The following is a 15,136-nucleotide window of genomic DNA, read 5'->3' on the forward strand; positions in this document are numbered from 1 at the left end:
AGACTGCCTCCTGGTGGTGAGAGTGGCTGCAGGTGTTGAGACTGTCTCCAGGTGGTAAGGGTGGCTCCATGTGTTGAGACTGCCTCCAGGTGGTAAAGGAGGCTCCAGTTGCTTCTGGTCTACTGAGCTTTCTCTTGAGTTATTTAATCAAGCATGACTTTACTGATTCTTCCTCAGCTGATGTCTATGTCATATGGATGTTTTTGTGCAGGATTTTCCAGTCCATTGACACTATAACACATAGTAGTCTAAAATCTTATGATTGAGAACTATGTAATGAAGTTATAAAACCACCAAAAATAGAATATGAAAAACATATCTTGTGTTAATTAAGTTTATATTTTTTTCCTTGGACTGCATTCATAGTTGTCCTTGGACACATGTGGCATGAGCTTAGTGTGAAACAGACTGAAGAATTGTGGAAGAACCACTGTTCCTGTCTTAGTGATGATCATAAGCAGGTTATGTGTTTCTCAAAATAGCTGAGTAAATCTTTCTTGGGTTTGGTAATGCTGCCATAAACACTTCCATGGCTGACTCATGCTATTGATGCTTCACTCACAAATGAATCAGTGAAGGTGGTATGTCCACTGGAGGAGGGAGAGAAAAGCTGAGCAAAGATCCCTGCAGCCGTGACCAGGACTGCTGGTCAGCTGGTGTCTCCTGATGGTCACTTCTAGTTTTAGGTGTGGTTTTAGCCATGGAAGGACAAGTTAGAGTCACCAGTGATGCACTGGAGATGGAAAAACTGTTTGGTGCAGAACTTGGCCTCCAGCTAGTTTCCTGTTCCCATTGTCTGGAAACTTGACAAGAAGAGAATGTCAAGTCTCTGGTGGACAGCATGGTACATCATGTATATCAAAAGAACATTGGGATGATGGAATGGTGGGCGCTGGGACAGCTGTGAATGTACGGACTCCGAGCACAGTACCTTTCCTCACTCAGCATGAGCTTGGGGAGGTTTCTATTATGTTAGTTTGTAAGCAGAATCCAGATCTCTGGTTTCCAAGGAATAAGGTAGGGTTACATCTACAGTAAGGTCCTCTTGCCTTGCAGTGGAATATGGGGGCACATATCTCCTGGAACATGGGTACTAAGATGTTTTATATATACATATATATTACAGAATGAAGCTATGGTGAAGTTCGTCATCAGAATGCTGAACTAGACTGCTTAGATGCCTGACATTAGAGACTATAACAATTGTGGGCATGGCCTTCCTTCTTAAGGCCTGGCTGGCTTCTTCATTCCCCCACCCCCACACAAAATATGTTTTCCCATGTGATGAAAATACATCACAGATTTTCCCATAGGCCAATCTAGTGGGGGATTTTCTCAAGTGAAGTTTCTTTTTCCAAGAGTGATCCCAGCTTTGTCAAGTGGACGTCAAACCAGCTAGCACAAAGACAAACTTGGGCTAACTGTAGTACTCCTTTTAACAGGTAAGCTGTCACTCCAGCCCTAATGTAGTACATTAATTGCCCCATGATTATTTGATGTATATCCTCTTTTTTAATTGCAAAAAATGTTGTGTGTATTTTTATATGTAAAACATTGTCAGTGACTTATTTTCCTGGGATTAATTTTTATAAATGAAAATCACAAGTCATACTTATTTTGCATAAGTGTGTGGATAAAGAACACGAGAAAGCAGATCAAAGAATCGCATAGAAGGCTAAACATACCAGTGTGCTTGTGATGATGAAAAGAAATTCGATGACACAGTGCCCATTTTGATTCCCGAGTTATCAAAGTCAGAATAAAAACAATGCTGACTACCACTATGAATGCGTTCTTCCCCACGGTGTGCAGACATCAGAGAACACTGGGAAGCAGCCATCAGACCCCATGGGAAGATTTCTTTTGAATTAATTAAATGAAGAAAGATCACTTTTGGAGGGATGAGCATGTTTGGCTATATACAAACACACCTCGAGGAAGAAGGGTTGAGCTACTCTTCTGTTGTGAAATAGGGCAACTACTACGGGTTGTGATTTGTAGTCTGTCCGAAAAGACCCAAAACAGATGACCGATCTCTGTCTCTATATCTATTAAAATTATCATGGATAGGACCAAAGAAATAGCTCAGTGGACAAAGATACTTGCTGAATGCCAAGTCTCTAACAACCTGAATACACACATAAATACACACTCACGTGCACACACACACTCATGGACACACACGCACACACACTCAAGGACACACACACACTCAAGGACACACACACTCAAGGACACACACACACTCAAGGACACACACATACATTCATGGACACACACACTCAAGGACACACATACACACTCAAGGACACACACACTCAAGGACACACATACACACTCAAGGACACACATACATACACACACACACACAACTTAAATATAAAAGTAACCACCATAGAGAAAATCAGGAAGAAAAGATTTTGGACGTAAATTATAACTGTGACTTTCCAGCTACATCCCCCAGTACTGTGCTCAGCTGCCTGAGCATGGAGGGAGATGACCCAGAGGTTTGCGTGCACGTGCCTGCATCCTTTCCCAGGAACTCAGAGAGCAGCAGGCCCTGAGACGAAGAGGGTGATGGCATACAGATTTACATGCACACATTCACACACGCTTCTCATGGAAGGTGCCTCAAATGGTTGGAAATCATCCCCAGGGCACAGACCTCAATGCGGTGAACTGACTGCTCCAAATATAGACAATACAAACACTAATTCTTGGTCATGGCAGCTTTGAAGACTAGCCAATCCCATGTTAATAGTGCCAACCCCTACAATATTTCTTAGGCCATGTGCTAAAGTTGAGAAGCTAGATGATTTTTGTAATGACTCAAATTCTCAGAATCAATAATTTTTTAGCTCCTATCTTACTGTTTTAGTTTTTGTTTACCCCTGCCCCCACCAGACAGGGTTTCTTTGTGCAGTCCTGGCTGTCCTGTTGCTCTGTAGACTAGGCTGGCCTCAAACTCACAGAGATCTACTTGCCCCTGTCCCTCAAGTGGCTTATTCTTTGGCATTTTGTTCTTTGCTTCATATTTTAACAACATCCAGTTTGTTTCATATACTTCTATTCCTGTCAGCTCGGGATCCATCTTTCTTGGTTCTTTTTCCTTGCGTCCTGCCTAGGTAGCTGCAGGATGTGGCAAAACCCCAATTGTTCTGCCATTTAATTATCCTGTTAGTAAAACGTGGATGATCACATCTTCCATGCCAGTAGGGATAAAAGGTGATCATCTGCAGGACAAAGCCTTGGAGGTTATGAACACATTAAAAGGTAACATGTTATTAGTATGATCAGTTCATGGGCCCAGCACATGCTCCTCACTGATGACATAGTTCTCAGCACAGAACCCTGGTCTTTCTCCTGTTTGAACATATTCTCCTCTGTCTTTCCCTACAACATCCAGAGCTCTTGTCCTTGCCTGTCCTTGGGATGCTTATAGATTCCTCCAGGCAGCTCCCAACACCTGTTAAAGCTCAGGAAGCGGGTCCAGGCCATGCTGTAGTCAGCCTGTGTCTCACAGACCCACCGTGAAGAAGGGAGTTTATAAACCATTCCATTCCAGTGAGTTGAGACAGGCAGAACTCAGAACTGAGAAAGACACATGATATAAATACACTCTGACCATGCATCTTTCCAGAGGTCACTGCCCTTCCCCAGTGCTTCTCAGAACCAAGACGGAGAGTTCAAAAGCCATGGAAGAGACATACTGCCACTAAGGTTCTCAACAAAGAAGGAAATGTCTTATTTTCCAGGCTCCACACTTGGGGAAAAATATCTCAGGACCTTCCATACCTGTTAAAGTCACATTTTACATAGAGAATTATAATGTATTACTTTTCAAATTCTAAGGGGAAAACACCTCAAAACAGCACACACTGATGGTAGAGATACTTGAAGTACAGCGAAGTAACACTTTTAGTGCTTCCAGTAACAGCCAGGTGGTCACAGCCATGAGAGCAAGATTTACCACAACTTTACAAGCTTGTGTGCTTTATAAACTCCCTTCTTCATAGTGGGCTTATGAGACACAGGTTGACCACAGGATGGCATGGACAGGCTTCCTGAGATTCAGCAGGTTTTGACAACTGCTGGGAGAAACCTATAAGTACCCCAGGGACATTTAAGGGGATGTGTGTTATCCATTTCATCTGTAAGGTTGGCAGGCCTATTTGGACAGTCATTCTGAATTGAGATCAGAAGGCTAACAGGTCGTGGCTAGGATATGAAAGTAAGAGCATCCCAGGAGAGAGGTCTGCACTTGCTAAGGTTTGGACCAGCCAGGCGACACTCATCAGAGAAGCCAAGAGGACTGGGATGGCTGGGTCAAGGCAGAGGTGGGCATGGAGCTAAGGAAGACTAAGGGTGGCCCCTGAGGTTTCTAGAGGAACACTAATAAATCTTGTGCCTTTTTCTCAGCTCACAGTGCCTGGCTGTTCTAAAGGGGTGAGACAGGTACACTCCCCACAGTTGATGCTGCTCTGGACTTGGGTAAGGGGGTGGGAGTCATTGAGGAGTCTCAGAGAACACAGTGGCATGCCCATGAGAGATCACTAGGGACAGGTCAGGTGGAGAAACCACAAGGTCACTTCAGACACACTAAAGGTGACCTCCTGTGTAGACATAGAAAATGGTTCTCATCTCTGGCTGTGGTCATGAGGAGCTGGAGTTATTCCTAAGCATGTAGCTCTTCAGCTTCCAACAAACTGGGGGCATTTGTAAAAGTGCCTTTCTGACCTATATTGTTCTATTCATCAGCCCCCTCTAATCTTTAGCCAGCACTGCCAGCTGTCTGAGACACTGTCCTTGGCAGCACCTCATAGCCACCTGTTCCAACCCAGGACCACTATCCCTGGTTCAGTCCCATGTTCTTCTTATAGTCTGTCTAGTTCTTTACCCTTTGAGCTTATCACTCCTTTAGTGCCTGCTTTCATGTGCCACCAGCCAGGCAGCAGCATCAAATAAGTCACCAGACAGATCATCATTCTCCACTGGGCACCCGTAGTCCTTTGTAGGATCCAGGGCCAAGGAATCTAGAACTGTACCTCTGATGTGCTGGGAGGCATGGCAAAGTTACATAGGAAGTGTCTCCAGGGACCTTCTGGGCCCTTCACTCGTCATGCAGCAAGACACCCAGTTGGCTTGCCTTGAGAGTAACTGTCAGTGGAATCCTCGGCTCAGTCCCAGCTGCTGGGCCAGTGAGTTTGTCTACTAGCAAAGTGCCTGGCAAGTACCTGGGTCATAGCTCTGGAGAATCTGCTGAGCTGTACTGGTAAGTAGAGCTGGCCATTTCTTTTAAGCTCCAAAGCCTCTCCCCTCTGCCCTGTGGCTCACACTGGGGGGCCAGTGACATACTACCCTGGGTACCAGAATGATATGCTGTACAGGTATGTGTGTTTTAAGGATTCTATTTCTGAAACAATAGGTTTGGGCACTGGTGCTGGGCTACTGACTCCTTTGATGGTTCAGCTTTTGAGCCTGGGAGTCCAGGTTACCTGCTTCTTGCCCTTGGGTCTAAGAGTTGGAATGATACAGCTTTGGGTAATTGACGTATCTGTCTTTTTTTTTTTGCTGCAAGGGGAGGAGGGTTTGTAGTGATGTAAAATGAACATTAGGAATCTAGCCAGAGAGAATTAAATGCAAGAGAGGGACAGCAGGATGAATAAAGAGGATAGAAGATCTATTGCACGATAACCAAAGGGTGATGAAAAAGAGACCCATTCTAGGATACCATGAGTTCCTGAATTCATCTATGCTGGGTGCTATGCATAGATGAACACTACACACATCACATATATGGAGACATGCTCTTTCTGGTTAGTTCCAGCTCTAGGCAGGCTTTTGTCTTTTATAGCCGAAACATCTGATGACTATGTGCCTCTTGATGAATGGCCAGGCTTCTAGCTCCATTCATTTCCTCTTTCTGCTCCCTGTGCCAGGGAGCATGGATGACATAAATCTGCATCCCAGGGTGGATGGGGTGCTTCAGGCAATCCCACCTGTTCTTTAATGACACAGATCTGTGTGGTTACAGCCTAGTGCAGGCTGGGTTCAGCTACTGCTAGTCTGAATTATGGAGATGGCACGGCTGTGTGTTCCACAGGAGAACTTGAGACTTGATTATTTTGGTCCCCGAGGGAGACTGTTGCCATGTGGTGACCCATAAGTCTTTCACTGTGGACAGCTGCAGATACGGAGATAAACCTACTCGGGCAGCAGTAGACAAAGTAATGTCTAGCAGGTCAAATTGTTGAGTGTGTTCAGTGAGGGGCCACACCAGCAGCTCTCCACATATCCTGCCACCCCACTGCCGTTAGATGGCAGCTTAACCTGTACACCAACCACAAGGACTCAACAAGAAGGATGGGCGACACTCAAAGCCAGATCGGGCAAGAAGGCTAAGCTATGTCTGCTTCTTGGATCCTGGCGTACAGACAGTCCAAAGGGGATCAAAGAATGATGATGACCTCACATGAAGATGCTAGCACATTGTTGACAGAGCCCACTCTGCACGTGTGGGCGAGACAAAACAAATGACAAGGAATTGATGGGCCAGCAGGGGGTACACAGCCACGTCATAGCTGGACTTCAGAAGGGCTCTCACTTGACGTCTCCGGGCAACAATCCTCTTCTCCACAGGACTCATAGCCTTTGAAATTTGCACAAATGGACTCCTATATTTCACCCAGGGAAGCTGGACGTGTTCTACACATGGCCTTTGATTGGCTCAGGCAAGGTGTAGACAACAGCAATGAACTGAAAGCTTTATCCATTTTGGGCCTCTGTGCTCAAGAGTTCTAGGTCTGGAGTCTCACCTTGCCATTTAGCTGCCTGGTGGTCTCCTGCTCTGAGAAAGAGAATTGTCTATATTCTCTGGCCAAATGACCAGCCGTTGGGCCCCTTCTGCCTTCTCCCCATGAAGGTCTCCGAGACAGTGGGGACCTGTCTTGTACATCCTAGTCCTTCTACAACGGAGCTATATGCAGTCTTGCTGCTATTTGCTGTATCATGGAAGCACACACTAGTGAGCCCCAAATAACAACCGCCATATCTGCACACATTTGCCGTGCGTGGAGAGATTATGAGACAAGTGTGTTTTACACTCATCTGGTATTTACTGTTATCCAGACAAGGATCTGAGCGTTTAGCATTTTCTCTTCCTCCCTTACACAAAGACTGCAGAAGGGCTGGTGTCATCCTTACTTTGAAGAGGACAAATGTGGCTCAGCAACATCAGACTGTGTCCCACTGTCAGAACAACGGAAAACAGACCAATCAGAAAAGCACCTTGTGCTACTCGGGTCAGCTGTTCTTGAAGGGCCTGGCCGTGCCGGGCCTTGATAACAGCAATTGTTCTTAGGCGCTGTCCAGATGCTCTGAGACCAGACAAACAGGGGTGTGAAGCCTCTCGATACAGTGCGTGGTGACCGTGATCTCCCCACGCCAGTCGTCTCTCTCAGCTGGGAATCTTCAATAAGCAGTGATTACAGACAACGCCTGCGCTAAGCATGGCCCAGGGCTTGGCCTCAGAGGGCATGGCCTGCACACAGACACAGGGACCACACAAATCTTTCTGTACTGCAACTAAATTCAAGCCTTATCGACTGCCAGGAGCATCCTCTGACTCCAAAGAAGTGAATGGATTTTGAGGATGATCCTAAAATGGTGGTGTTTTTGGATTATTTGGTTTACTGTCCAAATATGAATAGTCATTGAATTTCAGCAAAATGAAAATGCTACCAGAGAGGTGACACTCAATTGTGTCTGGTTGAAAATACTAGATTGTACTGGCATATTTGCACACTGGTGACATCAGGCATGTGACACAAAATAGTGACATTGGGTGTGTGAGCTGAAATAGTCACTAGGAATATGAGATAGAATAGTGACACTAGGCTTAAGGGGCAAAGTAGTGGTACTGAGTGTGTGATGACAGTGAGCATTTGTGAGTGACAGTATGTGTGGGACAGTGTGTGTGAGAGTGACAGTGGGTGTATGTGGTGACAGTGTGTGAAGGTGACAGTGTGTGTGTGTTTGTGTGACAGTGAGTGTGTGTGGTGACAGTTAGTGAGTGGTGACAGTGAATGTGTGTGGATGACTGGATGTGTGTGTATAACAGTGGGTGTGAATGTGACAGTGGGTATGTGACAGTGAGTGTGTGGTGACAGTGGGTATATGGTGATAGGGGTATATGGTGACAGTGGTGTGTGTGTAACATTGGGTGTGTGTGTGTGTGTGTGTGTGTGTGTGTGTGACAGTGGGTATGTGTGGGTGACACTGGGTGTATGTGGGTGACAGTGAACATGTCTGTGTGACAGTATGTAACAGTGTGTGTGGTGACAGTGGGTGTGTATGGTACAATGGTGACATTAGACAAGGAAATCTGAATGTTGACACCAAGTGTGTGATTTGGTGACACTGAATAGTGATAAGGGTAGTAGCTGACTTGACTCCACCTCCATCAAATTCCTCTCCTTCCACGTTCTCCAGTGTGTGGTATGCACTTTGATCCCCTCCGCTGTGTGAGGAGATGAGCGCCAGTTCTCCCGTCTACCTGCAGGGACTCCTCCCAGCCTGCAGACAGTCAGACATCTTTGCACTTCCTGTGTCCTGTGGCTCTGCCTCTCTTGAGCAGAGTCCTGCCCATCTCCACCACCCCCAGGGAGAAGTCTAGGGAATCACTGTTATCCCCAATGTCCCCCATCTTGGATACAGTTGCTTAGAAAAGTTTGGAGCTACATGCTCCAAAAGTTTGAAGCTGACTTAGTGTTGTTTCTGGTTGCCATGACAAAAGGCCTTGACATAGCAACTTAGGGGAGAAAGGCTTACTTTAAAATATACAATTTCAGGTTACAGATCATCACTGTGACGAGCCATCCAGCCACACCCAAGTCAAGAGCCAATGAATAAATGCTCTAATTTCCTGTTCAGTCTGGGGTGGGGGATTTCACCCACACTCAGGGCAAGACCTCTCACCTCAGTTTATCCAGTCAAGAAAATCCCTCACAGGCATTTGTGGGAAGAGCTCTTTCTGAGGCGGTTCTACATTCTTTAGAGTTGACATAACCAGCTATTACTTAACCATGAAAAGAAGAATGGAGAGAAGACTAAACCAGACACCTCACATGGAAGATAGCAATAGTATTAATTAATAGAAAACAACCACCTTACCATTAAAATGTGCACATTTAATCAACTAAGGATTGTAACCACACATAGCTGATTTAAGCTGAGGTTGAATTGAATCATATTGGCAAAGGCTTTTAGATCACAAAATTAGCATAATCTCTCTAAAGCGAATGCATGCTCACCTCATCTGGCAAGGTTGCAATCAAAACGGATGATGAGATGTTCAGAGCACAATTTGCAAGTACAAATTAAGAGACTTAAAAAATTGTTGATATTTTTTGACTAGATAATTCCACTTCAGGAGCATTTTGGGTACAGGGGTGTTCTGTGGCGTGACTGATCATATGGCATACTATATATAACCTGGCTGTCAACAGGAAAACAGCTGGTTACATTTTTATAAATCTATTCCCTGAAACATTACATAACTATTAAAATTCTGTTTACAACAAGCATTTAATTGTCTAAAAAGCTGATCTTGTCATAGTGGGCAAAATGGTTGGGTTATCAAATTAATTATAACTTCAGAAAGTACATGCAGTCCAGGAAACAGGAGAAAGAAACAGAACAAGAATATGAATAGTAATTATGTATCGTGGGCTTGTCAGTGTTAGTAAGTGAAGGCTTTTTTCTATTATATATATGACATGAATGACTTATGTAGGATGTATCATATATATTCAGTCTGGAGTGGGGGGATTTCACCCACATCCAGGCTAGGTCCTCCCACCTCAGTTTACCCAATCAAGAAAATCCCTCACAGGCATTTTCTGGGAAGAGCTCCCTTCCAAGTTTGCTCTACAATCTGTCAAATTGACAGAACCAACCATCACTTGGTTGGGTATGAGGTACCCATGGTGCTGGGTAGACTTCTACAACCATGATTTTTTTCTCTCTTTTGTCAGTCAATAAAAGAAGAATGTACTTGAGACTAAACAAGATACACAGTACACACACACACACACACACACACACACACACACACACACACACACACACACACGCTTGTTCCACAGTGTTTTTACAAGTGAAAAGAGACACGTGATAAACTTTTATCAAATACCTATGATGATCCTGGTTCCAGGCATGGGAACTGGATAAATGGGCATGCTGCCATCCTGAGCCTGTGATGTGTCTATGTGATGAGAATGACCTCCCAACATGTTTTGCACATTCTGAAGATTCTAACAGAGCCACAGAATGTTATTCTAGAGGGATGACTCTAACCTAGACACAGCAGACAACTACTAGAAGCCATGACATTTGCACTTCTAATGGTCCTTTCACCTTCACCCCTACTGCCCTTTCCCTACTGACCAGCAGGATCCAGGCCAGTGGAGCTGATAGCCAGGTCATTCCAGAGCACTAGAGAGACTGAACCTTTAAGCCCTGGGGCTGGGATGACTATACTTCTCAACTGAAAGTATGGGCAAGCAGCTGGCTGAGGGAAGGCATGGCAATGGAGGTAGGGAGAGGAGACACTCCCATGGTCTGGTTGTAGATACAAGTCTTATTAAATCTCACACCATGGTGAATTTGAACTAGTGACCTAGGTCCAAAGTCAGCTCCACCACTAACTTGACAAGGAACATTACATAAACCACAGTCCCAGGCTAATCTCATTTGTGATGGTCTGCTTTGATTGTCAGCTTAACACACTGTAGTATCACTATAGAAGAGTCACAAGGAGATGTTCTCTTTATTGTGCTGGCCTGTGGGATATCTGTGAGAGACCTTTAATTGGGTTAACTGAGGTGACAAGATCTATTTTGAATGTAGGTGGCACCATTTCATGAGTTGGGTCCTGTACATTATAGAAGTAGGACTTCTAATAATGGCTGTTCCACCTTGGGGTAACTGACAACTGTCTACCTGGACTTCAGCCCTGTTCCATAGGAGGGCATTCATGTAAGGAATCATAAAATGAGCCAACTATCTATGGCTGGTGAGGTTATGACCTTAGAGGATCGACTTCTGCCACTGTACAAAACCAATGTAATTCTGAACTATATTCAGACACACAGAGAATGTCAAAACACAGAGAACAACTGCCAATCCTCAACGGATATTTCAGCAACGCAACCTCTACAGCTAAGGCTTGGGGAAAGAAGGATAGAAATATTCTAAGAGCCTGAGAACCAGGACATAAGCAATGAGATAGTGTCTTCCATATATGTCAGGGAGCTGCACTTACGCAGTCTCAACAATATGGTCACCTAAACAAGGCCTCTGTAATGACAACCAGCTGACATCTCAGAGTAGATGGAGAAATCTCACAGACTCCATTCTAGATGAAGAGCTATGGGCAAAGGGTGCTAAGTGGTGAGAATCAGTCTTCTCTAGGGATGAACCCTCAAAGGTTATTCAATCCCAGATTGTAAGTCCTAAACACATATATACATGATCAACACTAAATGAACTCAATAGGCTGCAATTATATATACACTCATATGAATATATATGTTTGTGTAATAATACTAAAGTGGAGGTCATAAATTTGAGAGGGAGTCTCGGGGAGCATGGGAAAAGTTGGAGGGAGTGGAAATTATGTAAATATAGGTAGGACTCATCTTTGAAATTTAAAATAAAATAATGTATAAAAATAACATTCAGACAGTGAGCTGAGGGCAAGCATCTTCTCTTGTCTTCTGACTACAAACAAGTTCACTCAGCCTCCTGCTGCTGTTCTGATGGACTGCAACTTGGAACTATAAGCTCAAACAAACCTTTTCTCCTCTAAGTTGCTTTTAAAGACAAGGTATTTTTAATTACAGCAATTGGAAAGAAATTTAAGACATTATTTATGAAATGACCTGCTGTGACCTACATACAGTTTCTGGGAAACTTGTGGCTTGGCCCTGTGTTTCCTTCTTCCTTAATTTCTGTAATAATGACATTATATCTCTGAAGTGGCATCAATTATTCAACTTTTATGACAGCATCAGGATCCTGGAACTTTGTAGAACCTTGGGATTCTCTTAATGGCCAGGGAAGGGACCTGCCAACTTCACAAGAGCTTTGGGTTCTATCTTAGACTCCACCTGTCTGAGATCCAAGCCTGACTATACAGCTGGGAACCCTTGCAAACAACCTGTGCACCAGTTTTCAGGGAGCTCAAGATAAGCAGCTGACTTAGGCAATGGTTGCCCACATCACAATACCAACCACATTAATGTGCACCACAGTGGCATAAACTACCATAAAGTTTCATCTAAGAGAAACTGAGGTAGGAGAAGCTAGGTAATTTGCCCACTGATGCAGAGTCAGCAGAAACAAAGCTGAGTCTAGACCAGGTACCAGTTTCAGGTCTATGTCTTATGGCTTCAGGCCGGGCTGGTCCTTTACACTCAGTAGTCTACTAAAGCTATGGTGGTGGAGGAATGTGTCTACCCAAGACCTCAGACATCTTGATAACTTGGGAACCTTATTTGTGTCCCAAAGGGTCATTGCCAGGACCATAGTGTAAGTCTAGTCAGCCCTGGGGATATACTGGATATAGCCACAAAGCTTTTTATGTTTCCCATCTGTGGTTTAAATAGGTTTGGCCCCTATAGATTCATGTGTTTGAATGCATGGCCCACAGGGATTGGAACTATTAGGCAGTGTGGCCTTGTTGGAGGAAGTGTGTCACCACAGAGGTGGGCTTTGAGGTCTTACAATATGCTCAAGTTATATCCAGTATAGGACAGTCTTCTGCTGCCTGTGGATCAAGAGGTAGAACTCTAAGCTCCTTCTCTAGCACCATGTTCTTGATTTGTCATGACCATGTGTGGGGACATGACAATATCTTCTCTATGTCTTCTCCAGTTCTTATTTGTAGGGCTCTGGGAAACAAACTCATATATGGCATGCATTGGGTTCTTGGTCCCCAAGAACCTATAGTTTTTTTCTAGTCCTCTGCCATCCCCTACCATTGCTGTATGAGAGCATGGATCGTAGACTATGATCTGTGGATAGATATGTTACCCATTTTAGTCCATTTGAACTCCCCAAGGCTCCCACAGGAGGCTCTGGGCCACTGGGATATATCCTGATCTGCTCCAATTCCGACTTGGACCCTCAATGGCCATCCTTCTTTAAATATTGCTCCATGACATTATACAGAAAGAATGGCCTTTGCAATGTTCTAAAAGATGGCAGAGCTCATGTTTTAGGCATACTGGGAAAAGGTGAATCTGCTAATCCAAGGTGAGACATAGCAAGAATCTTTTGTTCTCACACATGCAGGCCCTTATGATCCTGGAGAAAAAAGCAGGTGCTCTCTTCCATGGGCTGGGTGCAAGCATAGGGCAGTGGTTCTAAGTCCAGGAAGTTGTTAGTAGCATTTGGCTGCCTGCACTGTCCTGGTATGAGTAAAAGGTCATGGGAATGCCTCAGTTTATCCAGGATGACTTGGAACCTAAGGCTTGGGTGGCTACCATAAATGACAGGAGGAGTCATAAGCAGATAGATCTCTATTATTTGTAGCCTGGTGGAAAACTATCCTCATCAACACGGAAAGTTGTATATCTGAGTTTGTATTTCCCATGTCTCTGTGGAGTGTCCCCTTGGACATTAGTGCTTAAGCCTGGTTCCCAAGGGGATGGGACGAGATGCAGAGCCTCAGGAGTCCATGGAGTCACATGGGTATAGTCGCCATGGCTGGGATGGGTGGTCTGCTGGAAGATACCCCAGAGGTCTCTTTGGCCCTCTCTGGTATGAGAAGACATGGTGAGAAAAAGGCAGGAAGCTGGTCTTCAAGTTATTTTCTGTCAATCAAATCTACCAGAGCCTTGACTTGGGTGTCCATATTGTAGAACTGTGAGAAACGAGCCTCTGCTCTTTAGAACTCTGCTAGTCGGAGACATTTTGTGGCAGTGGCATGATGGATTGTGACACAGGTCTACACCCTCTATGCATATGTGTGTGCATCTTTCATCATGGTACCCAGGGGTAATTTTGGTCACCTGTTTTGTTTGCCCTAAGGGTTTGAAGACCTTTTCAGAGCCATGTACAGTCCTAAGAGGTTTCATGGCTGTGAAATGTCACATGCCAAAAAAAAAAAAAAAAAAAAAAAAAAAAAAAAAATCTTTGCTGCTTTGTGGGGTAGGAGGGGTGGATGGATGTAGCCTGGGTCCAGGATGTCACTTTCCTGTTTTGTTTTGTTTTTCCATTTAATACAAGCTAGACTTATCTGAGAAGAGATAAACTTAATTGAGAAATAGTTCTATAAGACTGTACTGTAGGCAAACCCATGGAGCATTACTTAATTAGTTATTGGTTTAGGAGAGTCTAGCACATTATGGACAGTGTCCCCCTTGGGCAGGTGAACCTTAGATGTATAATAAAACAGACTGAGCAAGCCAGTAAACAGTATCCCTCCATGGCCGTACCATCAGGTTCCTGTTGGTATCTGACCCCAAATTCCCTTAATGAAGGACTGTAAGTTTTAAGTTGTCCCCCCCACGTTGCTTTTGGTCATAATGTTTTACCACAGCAAGAGAAGCCACTTGACAGTCACACATTAGTGTTGATACCAATAAGAGGTTTATTTAATGACAGGCATGGCCACAACGTCCACAGAATGAAGGACCTGTTGAGACCCAGTGCTCATCTGGTCAGAAGAGACATCCAGCCTGGGAGCAGCAGCATCCCGGGCCTCCCTCCTGCCTACGGGGCTGAGTGAGGACATCTTTAAGCTCAGTGGGGAGCATGTGATGGAATATTTTAATATGCAGCTGACTCTGTGCCGTGAGGGTGGTAATTAGCACCTCTGGAAAAATCAGTGTGCTCCAGAATTTAAGCAAAATGAAAATGTTAATTAATGAAGCAAAATTTCCAAATCTGTATAATATTAGGAGATATCTAAGCTGCATACACTTAAGTGTCAGGAAAACATGATTGGGAGTGTGTGATGGAGTCAATAGGATGAGGCCCCCTTTTTATGGTCACTTGAGAATCTGCTTTGCTTATCAGAGAAACAGTGTGCTCGGTCAATTGACCAGTCACTCTGCAGGTCTCATTGAAT

At 44.4% G+C, this 15,136-nt stretch overlaps 1 protein-coding gene across 1 annotated transcript in view; it reads right to left on the reverse strand.

Moving 5' to 3' along the window:
- Nucleotides 1-7,165: 7,165 nt before the first annotated feature.
- LOC308435629 (A-type potassium channel modulatory protein DPP6-like) overlaps nt 7,166-15,136 on the reverse strand; it is a gene marked incomplete at both ends in the record, with an annotated part of 497,671 nt that continues 489,700 nt past the window's right edge. The window contains one exon of the mRNA XM_080936356.1: nt 7,166-7,376. Coding sequence (XP_080792482.1) covers nt 7,166-7,376 — 211 coding nt within the window. The remainder of the gene's footprint in view (nt 7,377-15,136) is intronic.

Source organism: Micromys minutus, assembly GCF_963924665.1.
Source record: "Micromys minutus genome assembly, chromosome: 23".
Lineage (NCBI taxonomy): Eukaryota > Metazoa > Chordata > Mammalia > Rodentia > Muridae > Micromys > Micromys minutus.